Here is a 19,147-nt window from a genome sequence, read left to right as displayed (position 1 = left end):
TTTTAGTTCATACTTGGGCTTGGATACTTCAGAGAAATACTGCAGGCATGAAATTGAAAACAATGTTACACACTGTTATTGTTAGACTGCTAAATCTCACTGGTGGTAAAATATTGTGTTACATTTGTGTTTCATTATCTGCAGGAGGTATGACCTTTTAAATGAACTTTGAGCAAACTTGAAATTTCATGTTATTTATAAGGTGACGAAGTTGGGGGTGGGCTTATTTACGAATGAGGGCCTAATTTCTTAAATGCTATCAAAACGGAGGTGGGCTTATTCAAAGACATGGGCTTATTTCCGGTCAAATACGGTACTCATTTAAAAGTTAATTCCTGAACCATGACTTGATAAAACAGTAAACTACTAATTTAAAAGTTAATTAGTGATCCATGACTTGATAAAACAGTAAACTACTAATTTAAAAGTTAATTCCTGAACCATGACTTGATAAAACAGTAAACTACTAATTTAAAAGTTAATTCGTGAACCATGACTTGATAAAACAGTAAACTACTAATTTAAAAGTTAATTTGTGATCTATGACTTGATAAAACAGTAAACTACTAATTTAAAAGTTAATTCCTGAACCATGACTTGATAAAACAGTAAACTACTAATTTAAAAGTTAATTCATGAACCATGACTTGATAAAACAGTAAACTACTAATTTAAAAGTTAATTCGTGAACCATGACTTGATAAAACAGTAAACTACTAATTTAAAAGTTAATTCGTGAACCATGACTTGATAAAACAGAAAACTACTAATTTAAAAGTTAATTCATGAACCATGACTTGATAAAACTGAAAACAGCTATGCTAGAGCTGTGCAGTCTTGAGATTTCTCCCTTCAGTAGCTAGATCAAGTTTGAGGTCCATCGTTTAAAATAGATAGTGTTTATAGTTGAATTCCAACACTTGATAAAACAGCTAGTTTATTGTTGAGTTCCATCACTTGATAAAACAGCTAGAGTCACTTGATAAAACAGCTACAGTTTACTGTCGAGTTCCAACACTTAACAAAACAGCTAGAGTCACTTGATAAAACAGCTAGTTTATTGCAGAATTCCATCACTGTTTTATTTAGTTTTTGTGTGAGTTTACTCCCTCCATTAAGTAGCTAGATCAAGTTTATTGTCAAGTTCTAATACTTAATAAAAGAGGTAAAGTTTATAGTTGAATTCCAACACTTGATAAAATAGCTAGAGATTATTGTCAAGTTCAAACACAGCAGCTCGAGTTTATAGTTGAGTTCCAACACTTGATAAAACAACTGAAGTTTATTGTTGAGTTCTATCACTTGATAAAACAACCAGAGTTCATGGTTGAGTTCCAACACTTGATAAAACAACTAAAGTTAATAGTTGAGTTCCAACACTCAATAAAACAACTAGAGTTAACAGTTGAGTTCCATCACTTGATAAAACAGCTAGAGTTGATAGTTGAGTTTCATCACATGATAAAACAGCTAGAGTTTATGGTTGAGTTTCAACACTTGATTGAGATTACTGTTGAGTTCCAACACATGATAAAACAACTAGAGTTAATAGTTGAATTCCATCACATGATAAAACTACTAGAGTTAACAGTTAAGTTCTATCACTTGATAGAGTTTACAGTTGAGTTTCAACACTTGATGGAGTTTACTGTTGAGTTCCAACACCTGATAAAACAACTAGAGTTAATAGTTTGAGTTCCATCACTTGATAAAACAGCTAGAGTTTATGTTTGAGTTTCAACACTTGATTGATTGAGATTACTGTTGAGTTCCAACACCTGATAAAACTACTAGAGTTTATAGTTGAATTCCATCACATGATAAAACTACTAGAGTTAATAGTTGAGTTCTATCACTTGATAAAACAGCTAGAGTTTACGGTTGAGTTTCAACACTTGATGGAGTTTACTGTTGAGTTCCAACACCTGATAAAACAACTAGCGTTAATAGTTGAGTTCTATCACTTGATAAAACAGCTAGAGTTTACGGTTGAGTTTCAACACTTGACAGAGTTTACTGTTGAGTTTCAACACCTGGTAAAACAACTAGAGTTAATAGTTCGAGTTCCATCACTTGATAAAACAGCTAGAGTTTATGTTTGTGTTTCAACACTTGATTGATTGAGATTACTGTTGAGTTCCAACACCTGATAAAACTACTAGAGTTAATAGTTGAATTCCATCACATGATAAAACTACTAGTTAATAGTTAAGTTCTATCACTTGATAGAGTTTACAGTTGAGTTTCAACACTTGATGGAGTTTACTGTTGAGTTCCAACACCTGATAAAACAACTAGAGTTAATAGTTTGAGTTCCATCACTTGATAAAACAGCTAGAGTTTATGTTTGAGTTTCAACACTTGATTGATTGAGATTACTGTTGAGTTCCAACACCTGATAAAACTACTAGAGTTTATAGTTGAATTCCATCACATGATAAAACTACTAGAGTTAATAGTTCGAGTTCCATCACTTGATAAAACAGCTAGAGTTTATGTTTGTGTTTCAACACTTGATTGATTGAGATTACTGTTGAGTTCCAACACCTGATAAAACTACTAGAGTTAATAGTTGAATTCCATCACATGATAAAACTACTAGAGTTAATAGTTGAGTTCTATCACTTGATAAAACTACTGGAGTTAATAGTTGAGTTCCATCACATGATAAAACAGGTGAAGTTTATAGCTGAGTTTCAACACTTGACAGAGTTTATTCTTGAGTTTGTTCTCGGTCACTCAAAGACTCGGACTTGGAGCGTGCTCTGTGGCCCGCTGATCGTCGGAATTTCTCCGACAGTTTCTCTTGTTTGTTCTCAGTGGCGCTTCTGTCTCCATCGGCATTTTTTGGCAGATCGTTCCAGCTGACACTCTTCCCCCCGCTCGGGGAGGTGGGTTCACTGGTCGGGGTCGTCACCCGCTCCACTTTGAAGTTAGTCGATCGAGGGATGGACAATGATCGAGAAATGGACGATACACGCTTCCGTGACCGGTTCCATTTCAGTTTGTTGGGAACAGCACACATGTGACTGGGCTGGATTACGTAACTGAAACAGAATACGAAATAAAATTGAATTAATAGATAATGATGTGCAACAATCTCTTTAGTATACGTACATTAATTAATTGGTGAACTCTGGGGAGAAAAGTATATAGAAGAAATGATAATAATCGTACACAATAATCCACTTAGTAGACATGCACATTGGTAAAATATGGGTAAAAAAACAGTATACATAACAATTTTTTTATAATAATCAAAAAATTTAATTAATGTTATAGTCCTACACAATCATAGTCTGAAATTAAAACATCATAGTCCTACATTATCCTATTGCAGTCATACAGTATACATTTTACAATTATAATCCTCATGGTTACACTACATTATACACACAAAACAGTCGTATACATTATTCGTTGTACTGTTATAAATCCATAGTCCTACATTATCCTATTGCAGTCATACATTATACATTTTACATAATCCTACATTATACACAGAACAGTCGTATACATTATTCATTGTACTGTTATAAATCCATAGTCCTACATTATCCTATTGCAGTCATACATTATACATTTTACATAATCCTACATCATTCATAGAACAGTCATATACATTATTCATTGTACTACCTGTATGTTATAAATCCGTAGTCCTACATTATACACTGGACTATTCTAGTGCTACATTATACAGTAGAAACCCTCTCTAAACTGGATGTTTTCCATTGTCCTGTGGTTTACGCATCTTGCAACACTAAAGTTGACCTCTCTAAAACAGAAACTTCTCTAAACTGAAAACTGGATGAATAATTCAGTCCCAAACTCTTTTATTTAGTACAAATTGTACCTCTGAAAACTGGACAATCAGACCATATTATCAATCATTATGGCGTTACTATTGTTGCATTTATCGTCACTTCGCTGTCTTCAGCCGGATTACCTGACTGCGAACATACTAGTGCAATATACACATACATGTCAACTCTTATGGATCACCCGTAAGACTTACAGATTTGTTAGCATTTGACAGTCTTACGGGCGTAGGACAAATTCCTTATGGGTAACACGCATTTTCAGGTTTTTATTTTTTTCATTATCATTATTTTTACATGACTCGTTATCATCTAAGTAAGCCATCCTTCGTGATTCTTCGTGATTTTCGTTGTCCTTTCGTGAATCGGTAAACGGCCATTTTGTCGTATTTATTTTGGATGAGAGCTGCCACCTAGCGGATATATGTGCACTAATCAAAATTGTACTTGTTAATAGTCTCGATTTTCATTTTCATGTTGCCTTGAATTTAAAATCATCAGTTCCCCCGTCCTTTTGCAGCTCGCTTATGGATTTCTTATGGATTTTTGTCCACAGTCTTACAGGTGTTGATCAGTAAAGGTTGGCATCTATGAATATACACATGCTGATGATGTGTAATCACTGTTACATATGACTGGGTACGGTTGCCAAATAACAATTAAGCAATTCAAGATTAAGTGGCACCTTTGATATACTTCACCAATATTTGTTTTGAGATATTTTCACCAATATGTTTATAGTTTGCTTCAAGGATAGACACCGCAACAATGAATTTAATCCACTGTCTTTCTATTGTTTTGAATTTGAATTTGTTTTAAAACCATTTTCATTTAGCAAAATAAAGAGTAGGCAAAAGTAATGGTGGGTTTTCAGTGTTAAAAAGATGTCAGCAGCGTTTCATTGCCATATCGACTTTCAACATGGAACGTCCAGCTAAATGTTGCCGTATTGAATTATCACTTGATAAACTTACCATCATAAAAAGTTTTAAAAGAATATAAGCAAACATTAAAATATCTTAAAGGCATATTTTCAAAGATCACTGACCTATTTAATGGTCTAAAAAAAGTATATATTACCTGAACAAAAATAATTTGATTTGTTCCTAAATGTACTTTATTCAACCTTCTTCATAACCACCATACTCCATTTATTAATGAGATTTTGTAAAAATAATTGAATTATTGCAATGGTCCATAATTCAAAAACTAAAATTGCCGAGAGGAATGACATCGATTTCATTCCATCATGGTTCAGTTAAGGTGATGAGATAGCTAGATTTGGTTTCCAACAATTAATGTAATTTTTATTTATTATCCATTTTTAAAGAAATAAGGTCCTTAAATCCGTGACAGTATGCCTTTAAGTCAAAGGTTCTTTACTGGATTATTATTTGTTGGATCAATCTTCAATACCAAATTATTTAAAAAAAAAAAAAAAAATCTTCAATACAAGTATAAAGCTGAATATGAATAGAACACCAGCGGAAACAAACAACAGAGAACAACAAAAACGTTTGTATCAATACAAACCTCTGAAAACCGAACAAAATATTTCGTCCGTTGTATGTCCGGTTTAAAGAGGTTTCACAATTCATTGTACTACAATTATAATCCAACACTGTACTTGATAAAGCTAAACTTACATGATATCTCCATGCCGGAGCTTCCTCTTGGGGGAGGGATTTACAATAACATAAGATAACGTCTGCCCTGGAGACTTGTCAGTAACTGAAAGAGTAAAAGCATTACTTAAAGCCATGACAGCGAAATGTAAAATCGGAGTCCAAACTCTATAACACTAAATATACTGTTATAAAGAGACTCTTCACCATATACAAATTTAAGGCAAAATTATTTACATTACAAAAACAACAACACCAGCAACATGTGTGTGTGTGTGTGTGTGTGTGTGTGCGTGCGTGCATGTGTCTGTGTGCGTGTGTGCGTGCATGTGTCTGTGTGTGTGTGTGTGTATATGTCTGCATGTGTGTGTGTGTATGTGTGTCTGCATACTTGTTGTGTGTGTGTGTGTGTGTGTGTGTGTCTGCATGTGTGTGTGTGTCTGCATGTGTGTGTGTGTCTGCATGTGTTTGGGCATGCGTGTGTGTGTGTTTGTGTGTGTGTGTGTGTGTGTGTGTGTGTGTGATCTCCACAGTGACGGTTGTCATGGTAACCTACCTCTCTCCGGGTGCATGTTGAGACTCTTGAGTCGACTGGCGATGAGATCGAGGATGTCGGTGTTGTCCTTGTCACCGCTGAACAGTTTCCCCTTCGACAACGACGGCCGACCCCGCGACCCCTTCATCTTTCGGATGTTGTTGTTCTCTATCTGTCAAACAAAACAAAACACCACCACTATATATAGTACATTGATTTAATAATCATCGGCCACTTGTTCTCTTATCTATCAACAAAACACCACCACTATATATAGTACATTGATTTAATAATCATCGGCCACTTGTTCTCTTATCTATCAACAAAACACCACCACTATATATAGTACATTGATTTAATAATCATCGGCCACTTGTTCTCTTATCTATCAACAAAACACCACCACTATATATAGCACATTGATTTAATAATCATCGGCCACTTGTTCTCTTATCTATCAACAAAACACCACCACTATATATAGCACATTGATTTAATAATCATCGGCCAATTGTTCTCTTATCTATCAACAAAACACCACCACTAGAGCACATTGGTTTAATAATCATCGGCCAATTGTTCTCTTATCTGTCAACAAAACACCACCACTATATATAGCACATTGATTTAATAATCATCGGCCACTTGTTCTCTTATCTATCAACAAAACACCACCACTATATATAGTACATTGATTTAATAATCATCGGCCACTTGTTCTCTTATCTATCAACAAAACACCACCACTATATATAGTACATTGATTTAATAATCATCGGCCACTTGTTCTCTTATCTATCAACAAAACACCACCACTATATATAGTACATTGATTTAATTATCATCGGCCACTTGTTCTCTTATCTATCAACAAAACACCACCACTATATTTAGTACATTGATTTAATAATCATCGGCCACTTGTTCTCTTATCTAACAACAAAACACCACCACTATATATAGTACATTGATTTAATAATCATCGGCCACTTGTTCTCTTATCTGTCAACAAAACACCACCACTAGAGCACATTGGTTTAATAATCATCGGCCAATTGTTCTCTTATCTGTCAACAAAACACCACCACTAGAGCACATTGGTTTAATAATCATTGGCCAATTGTTCTCTTACCTGTCAACAAAACACCACCACTAGAGCACATTGGTTTAATAATCATTGGCCAATTGTTGTTCTCTATCTGTCAACAAAACAACACCACTAGAGCACATCGGTTTAATAATCATCAGCCAATTGTTTTTCTCTATCTGTCAACAAAAGAAAACAACACCACTAGAGCACATCGGTTTAATAATCATCAGCCAATTGTTGTTCTCTATCTGTCAACAAAACACCACCACTAGAGCACATTGGTTTAATAATCATTGGCCAATTGTTGTTCTCTATCTGTCAACAAAAAAACACCACTAGAGCACATTGGTTTAATAATCATCGGCCAATTGTTGTTTTCTATCTGTCAACAAAACAAAACAACACCACTAGAGCATATTGGTTTAATAATCATCGGCCAATTGTTGTTCTCTATCTGTCAACAAAACACCACCACTAGAGCACATTGGTTTAATAATCATCGGCCAATTGTTTTTCTCTGTCTGTCAACAAAACAACCCCAGTGTCGGTAATGTGTTTAGGTTTATATTAAAATTATTTTATTTACATTGCGAGGTGCGTTACAATGACTGTCACGTCATTGTTTAATCAGCTTATTGGGAAGGAAGGAAGGAAATGTTTTATTTAATGACGCATTCAACACATTTTATTTACGGTTCTATGGCATCAGAAATATAGTTAAGGACCACAGATATTGAGAGTGGAAACCCACTGTCGCCACTTTATGGACTACTCTTTTTCGATTAGCAGCAACGGATCTTTTATATACACCATCCCACAGACGAGATAGTACATACTACAGAATTTGTTACACCAGTTGTGGGATGTGTTCTCCTGCGCAGGGTTGTGGAAGGTTTGATCAAATAGTGGGAGACTCCCACGGAATCTGGAAGGGTTGACAGGTCTGTACTGGGAGACTCCCACGGAATCTGGAAGGGTTGACAGGTCTGTACTGAGAGACTCCCACGGAATCTGGAAGGGTTGACAGGTCTGTACTGGGAGACTCCCACGGAATCTGGAAGGGTTGACAGGTCTTCTTTCAAACAGGTGGGGGGAACCACACCTCTAAGTGACATTGCATAACATGATACGGAAATTTGGGTCAATGAGAGGTGAGGGCTTAAAAAGTGTGCAGTTATACACATTTATTGCACACTTTTGTCAATGGGGAAAATAACCTAAGCATAATACAAAGTATGTTATCTGACTTGTATCTCAAACGTAAGTGATATTGCATGACATTAGTAAGTTTGGCTCAGTGAGGTTTAAAAAGTGTGTGGTTATAAACATTTATTGCACACTTTTGTCAATGGGGAAAATAACCTAAGCATAATACAAAGTATGTTATCTGACTTGTATCTCAAACGTAAGTGATATTGCATGACATTAGTAAGTTTGGCTCAGTGAGGTTTAAAAAGTGTGTGGTTATAAACATTTATTGCACACTTTTGTCAATGGGGAAAATAACCTAAGCATAATACAAAGTATGTTATCTGACTTGTATCTCAAACGTAAGTGATATTGCATGACATTAGTAAGTTTGGCTCAGTGAGGTTTAAAAAGTGTGTGGTTATAAACATTTATTGCACACTTTTGTCAATGGGGAAAATAACCTAAGCATAATACAAAGTATGTTATCTGACTTGTATCTCAAACGTAAGTGATATTGCATGACATTAGTAAGTTTGGCTCAGTGAGGTTTAAAAAGTGTGTGGTTATAAACATTTATTGCACACTTTTGTCAATGGGGAAAATAACCTAAGCGTAGTACAAACATATTATCTGATTTATACCTCGAACCCAGGCACAGATGCAGGATTTCTGATGGGGGGGGGTGGGGGGGGGGGGGGGGTGTCCAAATGTGACGACTGATTTCTCCTTTTACACAGAACAGTTAATATAATCACGTTTTCCCCTTAAAGGTTATGGTCGGTTTTCAAAAAGGAGGGTCTGGACCCCTGGACCCCCTCCCCCCCCCCGGATCTGCTACTAAAACCTAAGTGACTGCATGACATTAGTAAGTTTGGGATCAGTGAAAGGTGAGGTTTAAAAAGTGTGCGGTCATACACATTTATTGCACACTTTTGGCAATGGAGAAAACAGCCTAAGCATAGTAAAAACCATACTTTATGTATTATGTGACTTGTACCATGTGCCTAACGCATGAAGTGATATGGAAGTCTGGCTCGGTTGGATGTAGGGTTTAAAAAGTGTGCGGTTATACACATTTATTGCACACTTTTGTCAATGGGCTAAACAGCCCAAGTGTGGTACAAAGCGTATATTACTGGACTTGTACCATGTGCCTAATTACATATTAAATGACACGATACGGACATTTGGCTCAGTGACGTGTGGAGTTTAAAAATGTTGCGGTTATACACATTTATTGCACACTTTTGTCAATTTTAAAAAACAAAGCATTCTGCAAAACATGTCATCTGACTTGTATCTCACCCTATGTGATGTTGCATAATGTGATAAGGGAGTTTGGCTTCGTGAGAGGGGGTGTTTAAAACGTGTGCGGTTATACAGATGTATTGCACACTTTTGTCAAAGAGAAAACAACCTAACCGTGGTAGAGAATCTGTTATTTCTCTAACAGAAGTTTAGCATCTTTACCTACTGATGTCGCATAATGTGATAAGTAAGTTTGGCTTAATTAGTGAGAAGTGGGGTTTAAAAAGTGTGAGGCTATATAGATTTATTGCATAATTTTGTTAACGGAGAAAACAATGAAAGCATGGTTACAAAGCATGTTATTAGACTTATATCTTACCCCTAAGTAATATGGCATAATGTGATAAGTTTAGCTTAGTGAGAGTTGGGGTTTACAAAGTGTGCGGTTATACACATTAATTGCACTTTTGTCAACAGGGAAAATAACTTAAGCATGGTTATACCAAGCAGGATATCTGACTTGTACCTCACCCCTAGTGATGTTGCATGATGCGATAAGGAAGTTTGCTTCATGGAGAGCTGAAATTTAAAAAGTTTGCGGTTATACAGATTTATTGCACACTTTTATCAAAGAGAAAACAGCCTACCATATTTTCCCATGTATTATGCGCACATACAGGTTAAAAATGGGGGTGCGCATAACAATAGAAAAAAAATCTTTTTATAATGTCCAGCGATCGCCCATAAAAAATTGTCGATCGGTAGTTTACAAGTTATTGACAGTGTTCATTACAACGAAACGCCAAAACACTCTTAAAAATTGCTTTTCACTTGTGATGGTTGTAATAAATGTAAAATAAATGTACAAAAGCATCCATACCTCACCAAAAAGTGCACAAAAATAGACCGTAAATATTTTAGATTTTCATGAGATTTAATTCGGCCATTTCCATCAAACCAGAAATATACGACACTATTATAAATGTAGAAATCTCGCACATTCATGTTGGGCACGAGAACCAAATGTAATATGCTATATTTTTGTTTTGTTTATTTATTAGTCATTTACAGTGTATGGGTATATACTTTTGTCTTGATTTATGCACGAGTGATATGTAAGTACACAAGTACTAGCCTACATTTTGTGTGACATGTAGATCTATGTACACAAGTACCTAACTAAAGTTTTGATTCTTAAATATACCGCTGCTTTCGCGTTTAGTTAATTTTGGTGACAGGTGGGAAAACTGTACATCTTGCATTCACCGTCAATTTTGTGGTTTAAAAAAACGGTGCACATTATATTGTGGTTTATGGGTTTTTTCTTGGAACAAAACATTCAAAGTGTGGGTGCACATATACACCGGTGCGCATAATACATTGGAAAATACGGTAAGTGTGGTAGAGAATCTGTCATTTCTCTAACAGAAGTTTAGCGACTCTACCTGTTCTTCCTTCTCCGCGCTGGGAGTCGGCTTCTTCTCCGTTCTATAAATAGCAATAGGGATTTCCCCAGTCGTGGAGCACAGACCAATGTAAAGGTCACCGTAAGTTGGGAACTGTGTAACTGTTGCTTTCTGAACACGAACCTGAAATGTAAAAAGAAATTATTCATCTAAATACACAGAACTAGACAATGAAAAGGAAAATCAACAATATTTCAATTTCAGTTTTGTTTTGTTTAACGACACCACTAGAGAACATTGATTTATTAATCATCGGCTATTGGATGTGAAACATTTGGTAATTCTGACATATAGTCTTAGAGAGGAAACCCGCTACATTTTTCCATAGCTAGGGATCTTTTATATGCACCATCCCACAGACAGGATAGCACATCCCACGGCCTTCGATATACCAGTCATGGTGCATTGGCTGGAACGAGAAATAGCCCATTGGGCCCACCGACGGGGATCGATCCCAAACAGACCACACATCAAGCGAACACTTTACTGCTGGACTACGTCCCGCCCACTGATATGAATGAATCACGAATTATCGGCATATTTGTGAAGGGATTCATAAATGTGTCATAACTCATCCCACAGACAAGATAGCACATACCACAGCCTTCGATATACCACACTGGCAGACATGTGAAGAAGAAAAAAAGAAGGATTTGAAGTTTAATTAGTTCACGGAAATAGTAGTTACAAGTAGTTAGATAAACTACATTAGTTAGTTACATACACTTAATTATTTACGTAAGCTGGAGTAACTAGTTTCACTAGAATATGGTAATTAGTTAAACTAGTTTTATTTGTTATATACATGTAATTAATTATGTAAACCAGATTAATTAGTGACAAAACCTAGATTAGCTACACACCAGGGGTCTGATTCACAAAGGTCTCTTAGGCTCTGCTAGACAACAAATCATCCTCTTTGCAAGTCTTTTAGCATTGCACTGCGAGATCGCAAAGTTGCGAGAGTTTAGTGAATTAGGCCCCTGAATAACTGTCCCATAGGAAGACTGCATATCTGAAGTGGGGGCACAACCTCTAGTGGGGGGCACAACCTCTAGTGGGGGGCACAATCTCTCGTGGGGGGCACAACCTCTAGTGGGGGCACAGCCTCTATAGAGGGGATATAACCATATTTTTACCTTTATTTATATAAGAGTAGGAAAAAACCACATACATTTTCGTCCTCAATTGGAAGGCACAGCCTGAGCTGGTAATTACAGACATGTAGTAGTTAGTTATTTACACTAATTACGTTAGTGCATAGAGTATACAGTTGAATGTCATTGGGTCGAACTCTCAAGGGTCGAATACACAGCAACACTCTAACCAAAAACAAAGTCCCGAGTTACACTTACACGATGTTGACTGAATGGTTGGGTCGAATACACCGCAACGCTCGAACCCAAAACAAAGTCCTGAGTTACACTTACACGATGTTGACTGAATGGTTGGGTCGAATACACCGCAACGCTCGAACCCAAAACAAAGTCCTGAGTTACACTTACACGATGTTGACTGAATGGTTGGGTCGAATACACCGCAACGCTTAAACCCAAATCGAAGTCCTGAGTTACACTCACACGATGTTGACTGAATGGTTGGGTCGAATATATCGCAACGCTTAAACCCAAAACAAAGTCCTGAGTTACACTTACACGATGTTGACTGAATGGTTGGGTCGAATACACCACAACGCTTAAACCCAAAACAAAGTCCTGAGTTACACTCACACGATGTTGACCGAATGGTTGGGTCGAATACACCGCAATGCTTAAACCCAAAACAAAGTCCTGAGTTACACTTACACGATGTTGACCGAATGGTTGGGTCGAATACACCGCAACGCTTAAACCCAAAACGAAGTCCTGAGTTACACTTACACGATGTTGACTGAATGGTTGGGTCGAATACACCGCAACGCTTAAACCCAAAACAAAGTCCTGAGTTACACTTACACGATGTTGACTGAATGGTTGGGTCGAATACACCGCAACGCTCGAACCCAAAACAAAGTCCTGAGTTACACTTACACGATGTTGACTGAATGGTTGGGTCGAATACACCGCAACGCTCGAACCCAAAACAAAGTCCTGAGTTACACTTACACGATGTTGACTGAATGGTTGGGTCGAATACACCGCAACGCTTAAACCCAAAACAAAGTCCTGAGTTACACTTACACGATGTTGACCGAATGGTTGGGTCGAATACACCGCAACGCTTAAACCCGAAACAAAGTCCTGAGTTACACTTACACGATGTTGACTGAATGGTTGGGTCGAATACACCACAACGCTTAAACCCAAAACAAAGTCCTGAGTTACACTTACACGATGTTGTCTGAATGGTTGGGTCGAATACACCGCAACGCTTAAACCCAAAACGAAGTCCTGAGTTACACGATGTTGACTGATTGGTTGGGTCGAATACACCACAACGCTTAAACCCAAAACGAAGTCCTGAGTTACACTTACACAATGTTGACTGATTGGTTGGGTCGAATACACCGCAACGCTTAAACCCAAAACAAAGTCCCGAGTTACACTTATACGATGTTGACTGAATGGTTGGGTCGAATACACCGCAACACTTAAACCCAAAACAAAGTCCTGAGTTACACTCACACGATGTTGTCTGAATGGTTGGGTCGAATACATCGCAACGCTTAAACCCAAAACAAAGTCCTGAGTTACACTCACACGATGTTGTCTGAATGGTTGGGTCGAATACACCGCAACGCTTAAACCCAAAACAAAGTCCTGAGTTACACTCACACGATGTTGTCTGAATGGTTGGGTCGAATACACCGCAACGCTTAAACCCAAAACGAAGTCCTGAGTTACACTTATACGATGTTGACTGAATGGTTGGGTCGAATACACCGCAACACTTAAACCCAAAACAAAGTCCTGAGTTACACTCACACGATGTTGTCTGAATGGTTGGGTCGAATACACCGCAACGCTTAAACCCAAAACAAAGTCCTGAGTTACACTCACACGATGTTGTCTGAATGGTTGGGTCGAATACACCGCAACGCTTAAACCCAAAACGAAGTCCTGAGTTACACGATGTTGACCGAATGGTTGGGTCAAATACACCGCAACGCTTAAACCCAAAACGAAGTCCTGAGTTACACTCACACGATGTTGACGGAATGGTTGGGTCGAATACACCGCAACGCTTAAACCCAAATCGAAGTCCTGAGTTACACTCACACGATGTTGACTGAATGGTTGGGTCGAATACACCACAACACTCGAACCCAAAACAAAGTCCTGAGTTACACTTACACGATGTTGACTGATTGGTTGGGTCGAATACACCGCAACGCTTAAACCCAAAACAAAGTCCCGAGTTACACTTATACGATGTTGACTGAATGGTTGGGTCGAATACACCGCAACACTTAAACCCAAAACAAAGTCCTGAGTTACACTTACACGATGTTGACTGAATGGTTGGGTCGAATACACCACAACACTCGAACCCAAAACGAAGTCCTGAGTTACACTCACATGATGTTGACTGAATGGTTGGGTCGAATACACAGCAACACTCTAACCCAAAACAAAGTCCTGAGTTACACTCACACGATGTTGACTGAATGGTTGGGTCGAATACACCGCAACGCTTAAACCCAAAACAAAGTCCTGAGTTACACTTACACGATGTTGACTGAATGGTTGGGTCGAATACACCACAACACTCGAACCCAAAACGAAGTCCTGAGTTACACTTACACGATGTTGACTGATTGGTTGGGTCGAATACACCGCAACGCTTAAACCCAAAACAAAGTCCCGAGTTACACTTATACGATGTTGACTGAATGGTTGGGTCGAATACACCGCAACGCTTAAACCCAAAACAAAGTCCTGAGTTACACTTACACGATGTTGACTGAATGGTTGGGTCGAATACACCGCAACGCTTAAACCCAAAACGAAGTCCTGAGTTACACGATGTTGACCGAATGGTTGGGTCAAATACACCGCAACGCTTAAACCCAAATCGAAGTCCTGAGTTACACTCACACGATGTTGACTGAATGGTTGGGTCTAATACACCGCAACACTCGAACCCAAATCGAAGTCCTGAGTTACACTTACACAATGTTGACTGAATGGTTGGGTCGAACTGCCTGATGGGTCGAACACTTTCTCGGGCACCAATGGGGTTTGAGCCAACAAGATTCAACTGTATACAATATAGTAATTAGTAACATACACTAGAGAAATGAGTTATATACACTAGAGAAATGAGTTATATACACTAGAGAGATGAGTTACATACACTAGAGAAATGAGTTACGTACGCTAGCGAGATGAGTTACATAATATGCTAGAGAGATAAGTCACGTATACTAGAGAAATGAGTCATGTACACTAGAGAAATGAGTTGCGTATGCTAGAGAAATGAGTCACGTACACTAGAGAGATAAGTCACGTACACTGGAGAGATAGGTCACGTACACTAGAGAAATGAGTCACATATGCTAGAGAAATTAGTCATGTACACTAGAGAGATAAGTCACGTACACTAGAGAACTGAGTCACGCACACTAGAGAAATGAGTCACGTACACTAGAGAGTAGTCACGTACACTAGAGAAATGAGTCATGTACACTAGAGAAATGAGTTACATACGCTAGAAAGATGGCCAGAGTTCTCCTGGGCATCGATTCCCAGCATGAGTCGAAGAAAACTGATCAGGTAGCCCTTGACGAATGTCTGAAAATTAAACCAAATCTACAGGTATAGGAAATACATGTGTAGCATGGACATGGAGGAAAAGAAATGATAAGCAAATACATGTATAGCATGGACATGGAGGAAAAGAAATGATAAGCAATGATACAATGTTCAGAGAAATTCATCAAAACTGGACGTTCAATAGCCTATAAGTCAAATCTTTTTCACCAAAACATTATTGTATAACTTGGGGGATTGTCTCATAAGAAAGTCAGAAAATTTCACCAAACCATATTACCATTTCTGGAATGATTGTGCAATTTTTGTTGTTGAACTACATGTATGCCCTGTATTTATACTCAAATATGTTAATTTGACAAATTAATATTTTTATAACCCTTTTTTTCTATTGCGAATATCAGAATATCACAACGTACAAAGCTGAAGTTTCAAAAATAATGTTCTTTTGTTTAAATATTGTACATATGAGCCATTTATGTTTTTTACTTGATTTGTCAATTCTGAATTAATGCTGTAAACCAGAGCCTACTGATATAACTCCTTGTAGCTTAAGTTAACTATTGTCTGTGTAACAACACAATGATTAGTCACCTGATAAAGGAGTCCATCCAACATGGACGCACTGAACATGTGACCCGCGGCGAACGGAAGACGGAAAAGATGTGGTAGATTTGAGCTTGTCTGTTCCTTCAGTTTCTGAGAAAAAAAAGAAGTGGAAATATACATTAAAATAAACAATTGGCACAGGTGTATGTTGTGAATTTGGGTCAAATTTCTTAAAATGTCTTTAGCAGCATTCTCATTATGTGATTAGTTGCACTGACTTGTTGCATACAATTTGTCAGCCCTATAAAAATTGGAACGTACAAGACTAAAGTCGTTATGATTTAGGTGTTCTCACAGCACGGTTCTATTGCATGCGACAAGTTGGTACGACTAATTGCATAATGAGACCGCCCCGTAAGCGACTAAACCACAATTCTTATTACTATTAACAGTACAACTAATATAGTCTTATTAGTATCGGAACCAGTTTATCCTAGTAGCACATGTGCTCCAGTGATGTGTACATTTGGTAAACATAATTCTATGAATTAAATGGAATAAACATTTATGAAATATTACCATTTTTCACTTCACATATACCCATGGTTACTATCAGTACTTCATTTATTTTCCCCAGGTCATTTTTCTCCCTCTCCTCAAGCGGGTTGCAAAATATATATCCTGGGAAGGGGGATCCACTGTTATTTGTGCTACAGGCCCCGCAGATACTTAAACCAGCTCTGATTACTATTAACAGTACAACTAATACAGACTGACGTACATAATATTATATTTCTCTTCTTTTTTTTTTTTACTTAAAATGCTTCATCTTCCACAAGGATGTAATTTTCTGTGTGAAATAAATGTCATACACATGTGAAGGTTAAAGTTAGTTTGTTCTGTTTAATGACACCACTAGAGCACACTGATTTATTAATCAGTGGTTATTGGATGTCAAACTTTTGGTAATTTTGACGTATAGTCTTAGAGAGAAAACCCACTTAATTTTTCCATTAGTAACATGTGATCTTTTACAAGCACCATCCCACAGACATGATAGCACATACCACGGACTTTGATATACCAGCTGCAGACAGGATATCCTTTGATATACCAGTTGTAGTGCACTGGCTAGAATACTTATTTTCGTGCTTATATCTAAATAAGGTTCAAGCACGCTGTCCTGGGCACACACTTCAGCTACATGTATCTGGGCTGTCCGTCCAGGACAGTGGGCTAGTTGTTAATTGGTTAGTGGTTAGTGAGAGAGAAGTCTGTGTAGTGGTCGTATACCTACCCATTGAGTCGTTAAAACTCGCTCTGGGTGGGAGCCAGTACTAGGTTGCGAACCCTGTACCTACCAGCCTTATGTCCAATGGCTTAACCACGACACCACTAAAGGATGGTAGGCTAGAATAAGAAAGATCCCAAAGGGGCCACCGAAGGACATCGATCCTAGACAGATCGCAAAGTAAACACTTTTACCACTGGGCTACATTTGGCCCAAACAGTTGTGAAAGTACAACAGGTATCATTGACAGCTCTTTTGTGGCTTCAGTAAAACTCCTCAACAATGGCAAAATGAATACACCTGGTGTACATTATCTGCTAATATTTAACATCTGCACATTTCAAATATGTCTTCATGCAACAAAATAGCCTTTTAGTCATGTTTATGTGCTACAAAAGTCACTTTTTAAAAATATTGCTGTAGGCAGACTCAAAATTGCTGCCGGTGGGCCGTTTCACCTGTGACCGTTTCACCTGTGACCGTTTCACCTGTGACCATTTCACCTGTGACCGTTTCACCTGTGACAATTAATTTAAAAATTGCCGTGGGAGACAAATTCTTAAGTTCGAACTCTATTTGAAATGGGAAGGAAGAAAATGTTTTATTTAACGATACACTCAACACATTTTATTTACAGTTATATGGCATTGGACATATGGTTATAAGCACCACACAGATACTGAGAGAGGAAACACGCTGTCGCTACTTCATGGGTTACTCTTTTCGATTAGCAGCAAGGGATCTTTTATAAAAAAAAAAAAAAAAAAACTTTATTGCATATAAACATTCCACCTACGGAACTGGATGCAAAACATATGCATAAACAAAAACAAACAAAATGACTAAATAAGGACTAATTATGGGCAATACATGTATAATCGTGAACAAATTTGCATACCGCACCAGCACAGGCTGGATTTTGGCTTTGCATAATATATATAAATTTTTCTTGCATACTCATACTTGTAAATAGGTAATTATGGAAAGTTATATATGCATATAATTTGACACGTTGACTATTATATTTCTTACATATTGTGATATGATGGTATTCATCTTTAATTACATTGCAGTGGTCACATAAACGTTCTTCCACTGGAGTGAAGGGTTTTGTATGGCGCCCAGTCTCTATTTTTAATTTGTGGTCACTGAGACGTAATTTAGTAAAAGCTTTACGGTGTTCTGGATGTATACAGTGTAATAAATATGGCTCTAGTTGAATATTGTGTTTATATAATTTGTACGTTCGCATCTTATTAATGGATCCATCTCTTTTGGCTATAAGGTTTTCTTTTAAAATATTGTGATACTTAGTTTTAATTATATTTATAAGATGAATGGGATAATTGACAGTGCTTCGTTTTTGATTCAACTCACCAATGTAATAATATAATTTGTGAAGCCAACCAATATTTTTCTTTTCAAGGCTTGTGCATTCAGAGAAAGCATGTTGTAAAATAATGTTGTCCGTAGTTTGCATATGGGAGTAAAAATGTAACATTCTTTTTTACCACAGACAACAGGAGTGGGTACAAACTAGCTCAGCTCTAGAGGCCCAATTATGGGTACGACTATTAACCTGTAGTGTTGATTTACAGAATTTTAAAAGCACTCTCTCT

The 19,147-nt window shown here is 37.4% G+C and overlaps 1 protein-coding gene across 4 annotated transcripts in view; it reads right to left on the bottom strand.

The window, feature by feature from the left end:
* Positions 1 to 235: 235 nt before the first annotated feature.
* Positions 236 to 19,147, bottom strand: part of LOC121377030 (potassium channel subfamily T member 2-like) — a 101,304-nt gene continuing 82,392 nt past the window's right edge. The window contains exons 24-30 of one of the 4 annotated variants that reach the window (XM_041504871.1): positions 16,283 to 16,387; positions 15,626 to 15,709; positions 10,956 to 11,099; positions 10,042 to 10,089; positions 6,003 to 6,153; positions 5,468 to 5,552; positions 236 to 3,047 (exon numbers count right to left, since the gene is read on the bottom strand). In XM_041504871.1, the coding sequence (XP_041360805.1) occupies positions 2,714 to 3,047; positions 5,468 to 5,552; positions 6,003 to 6,153; positions 10,042 to 10,089; positions 10,956 to 11,099; positions 15,626 to 15,709; positions 16,283 to 16,387 (951 nt within the window). In that variant the 3' untranslated portion in view covers positions 236 to 2,713. Of the gene's footprint in view, positions 3,048 to 5,467; positions 5,553 to 6,002; positions 6,154 to 10,041; positions 10,090 to 10,955; positions 11,100 to 15,088; positions 15,177 to 15,625; positions 15,710 to 16,282; positions 16,388 to 19,147 lie in introns of those variants that run through there. The other 3 variants (XM_041504872.1, XR_005958574.1, XR_005958575.1) reach the window with 3 other exon arrangements.

This window comes from Gigantopelta aegis, chromosome 7, assembly GCF_016097555.1.
Source record: "Gigantopelta aegis isolate Gae_Host chromosome 7, Gae_host_genome, whole genome shotgun sequence".
In the NCBI taxonomy this organism is placed as follows: Eukaryota; Metazoa; Mollusca; class Gastropoda; order Neomphalida; family Peltospiridae; genus Gigantopelta; species Gigantopelta aegis.
This window is presented reverse-complemented; position numbering and strand designations above follow the sequence as displayed.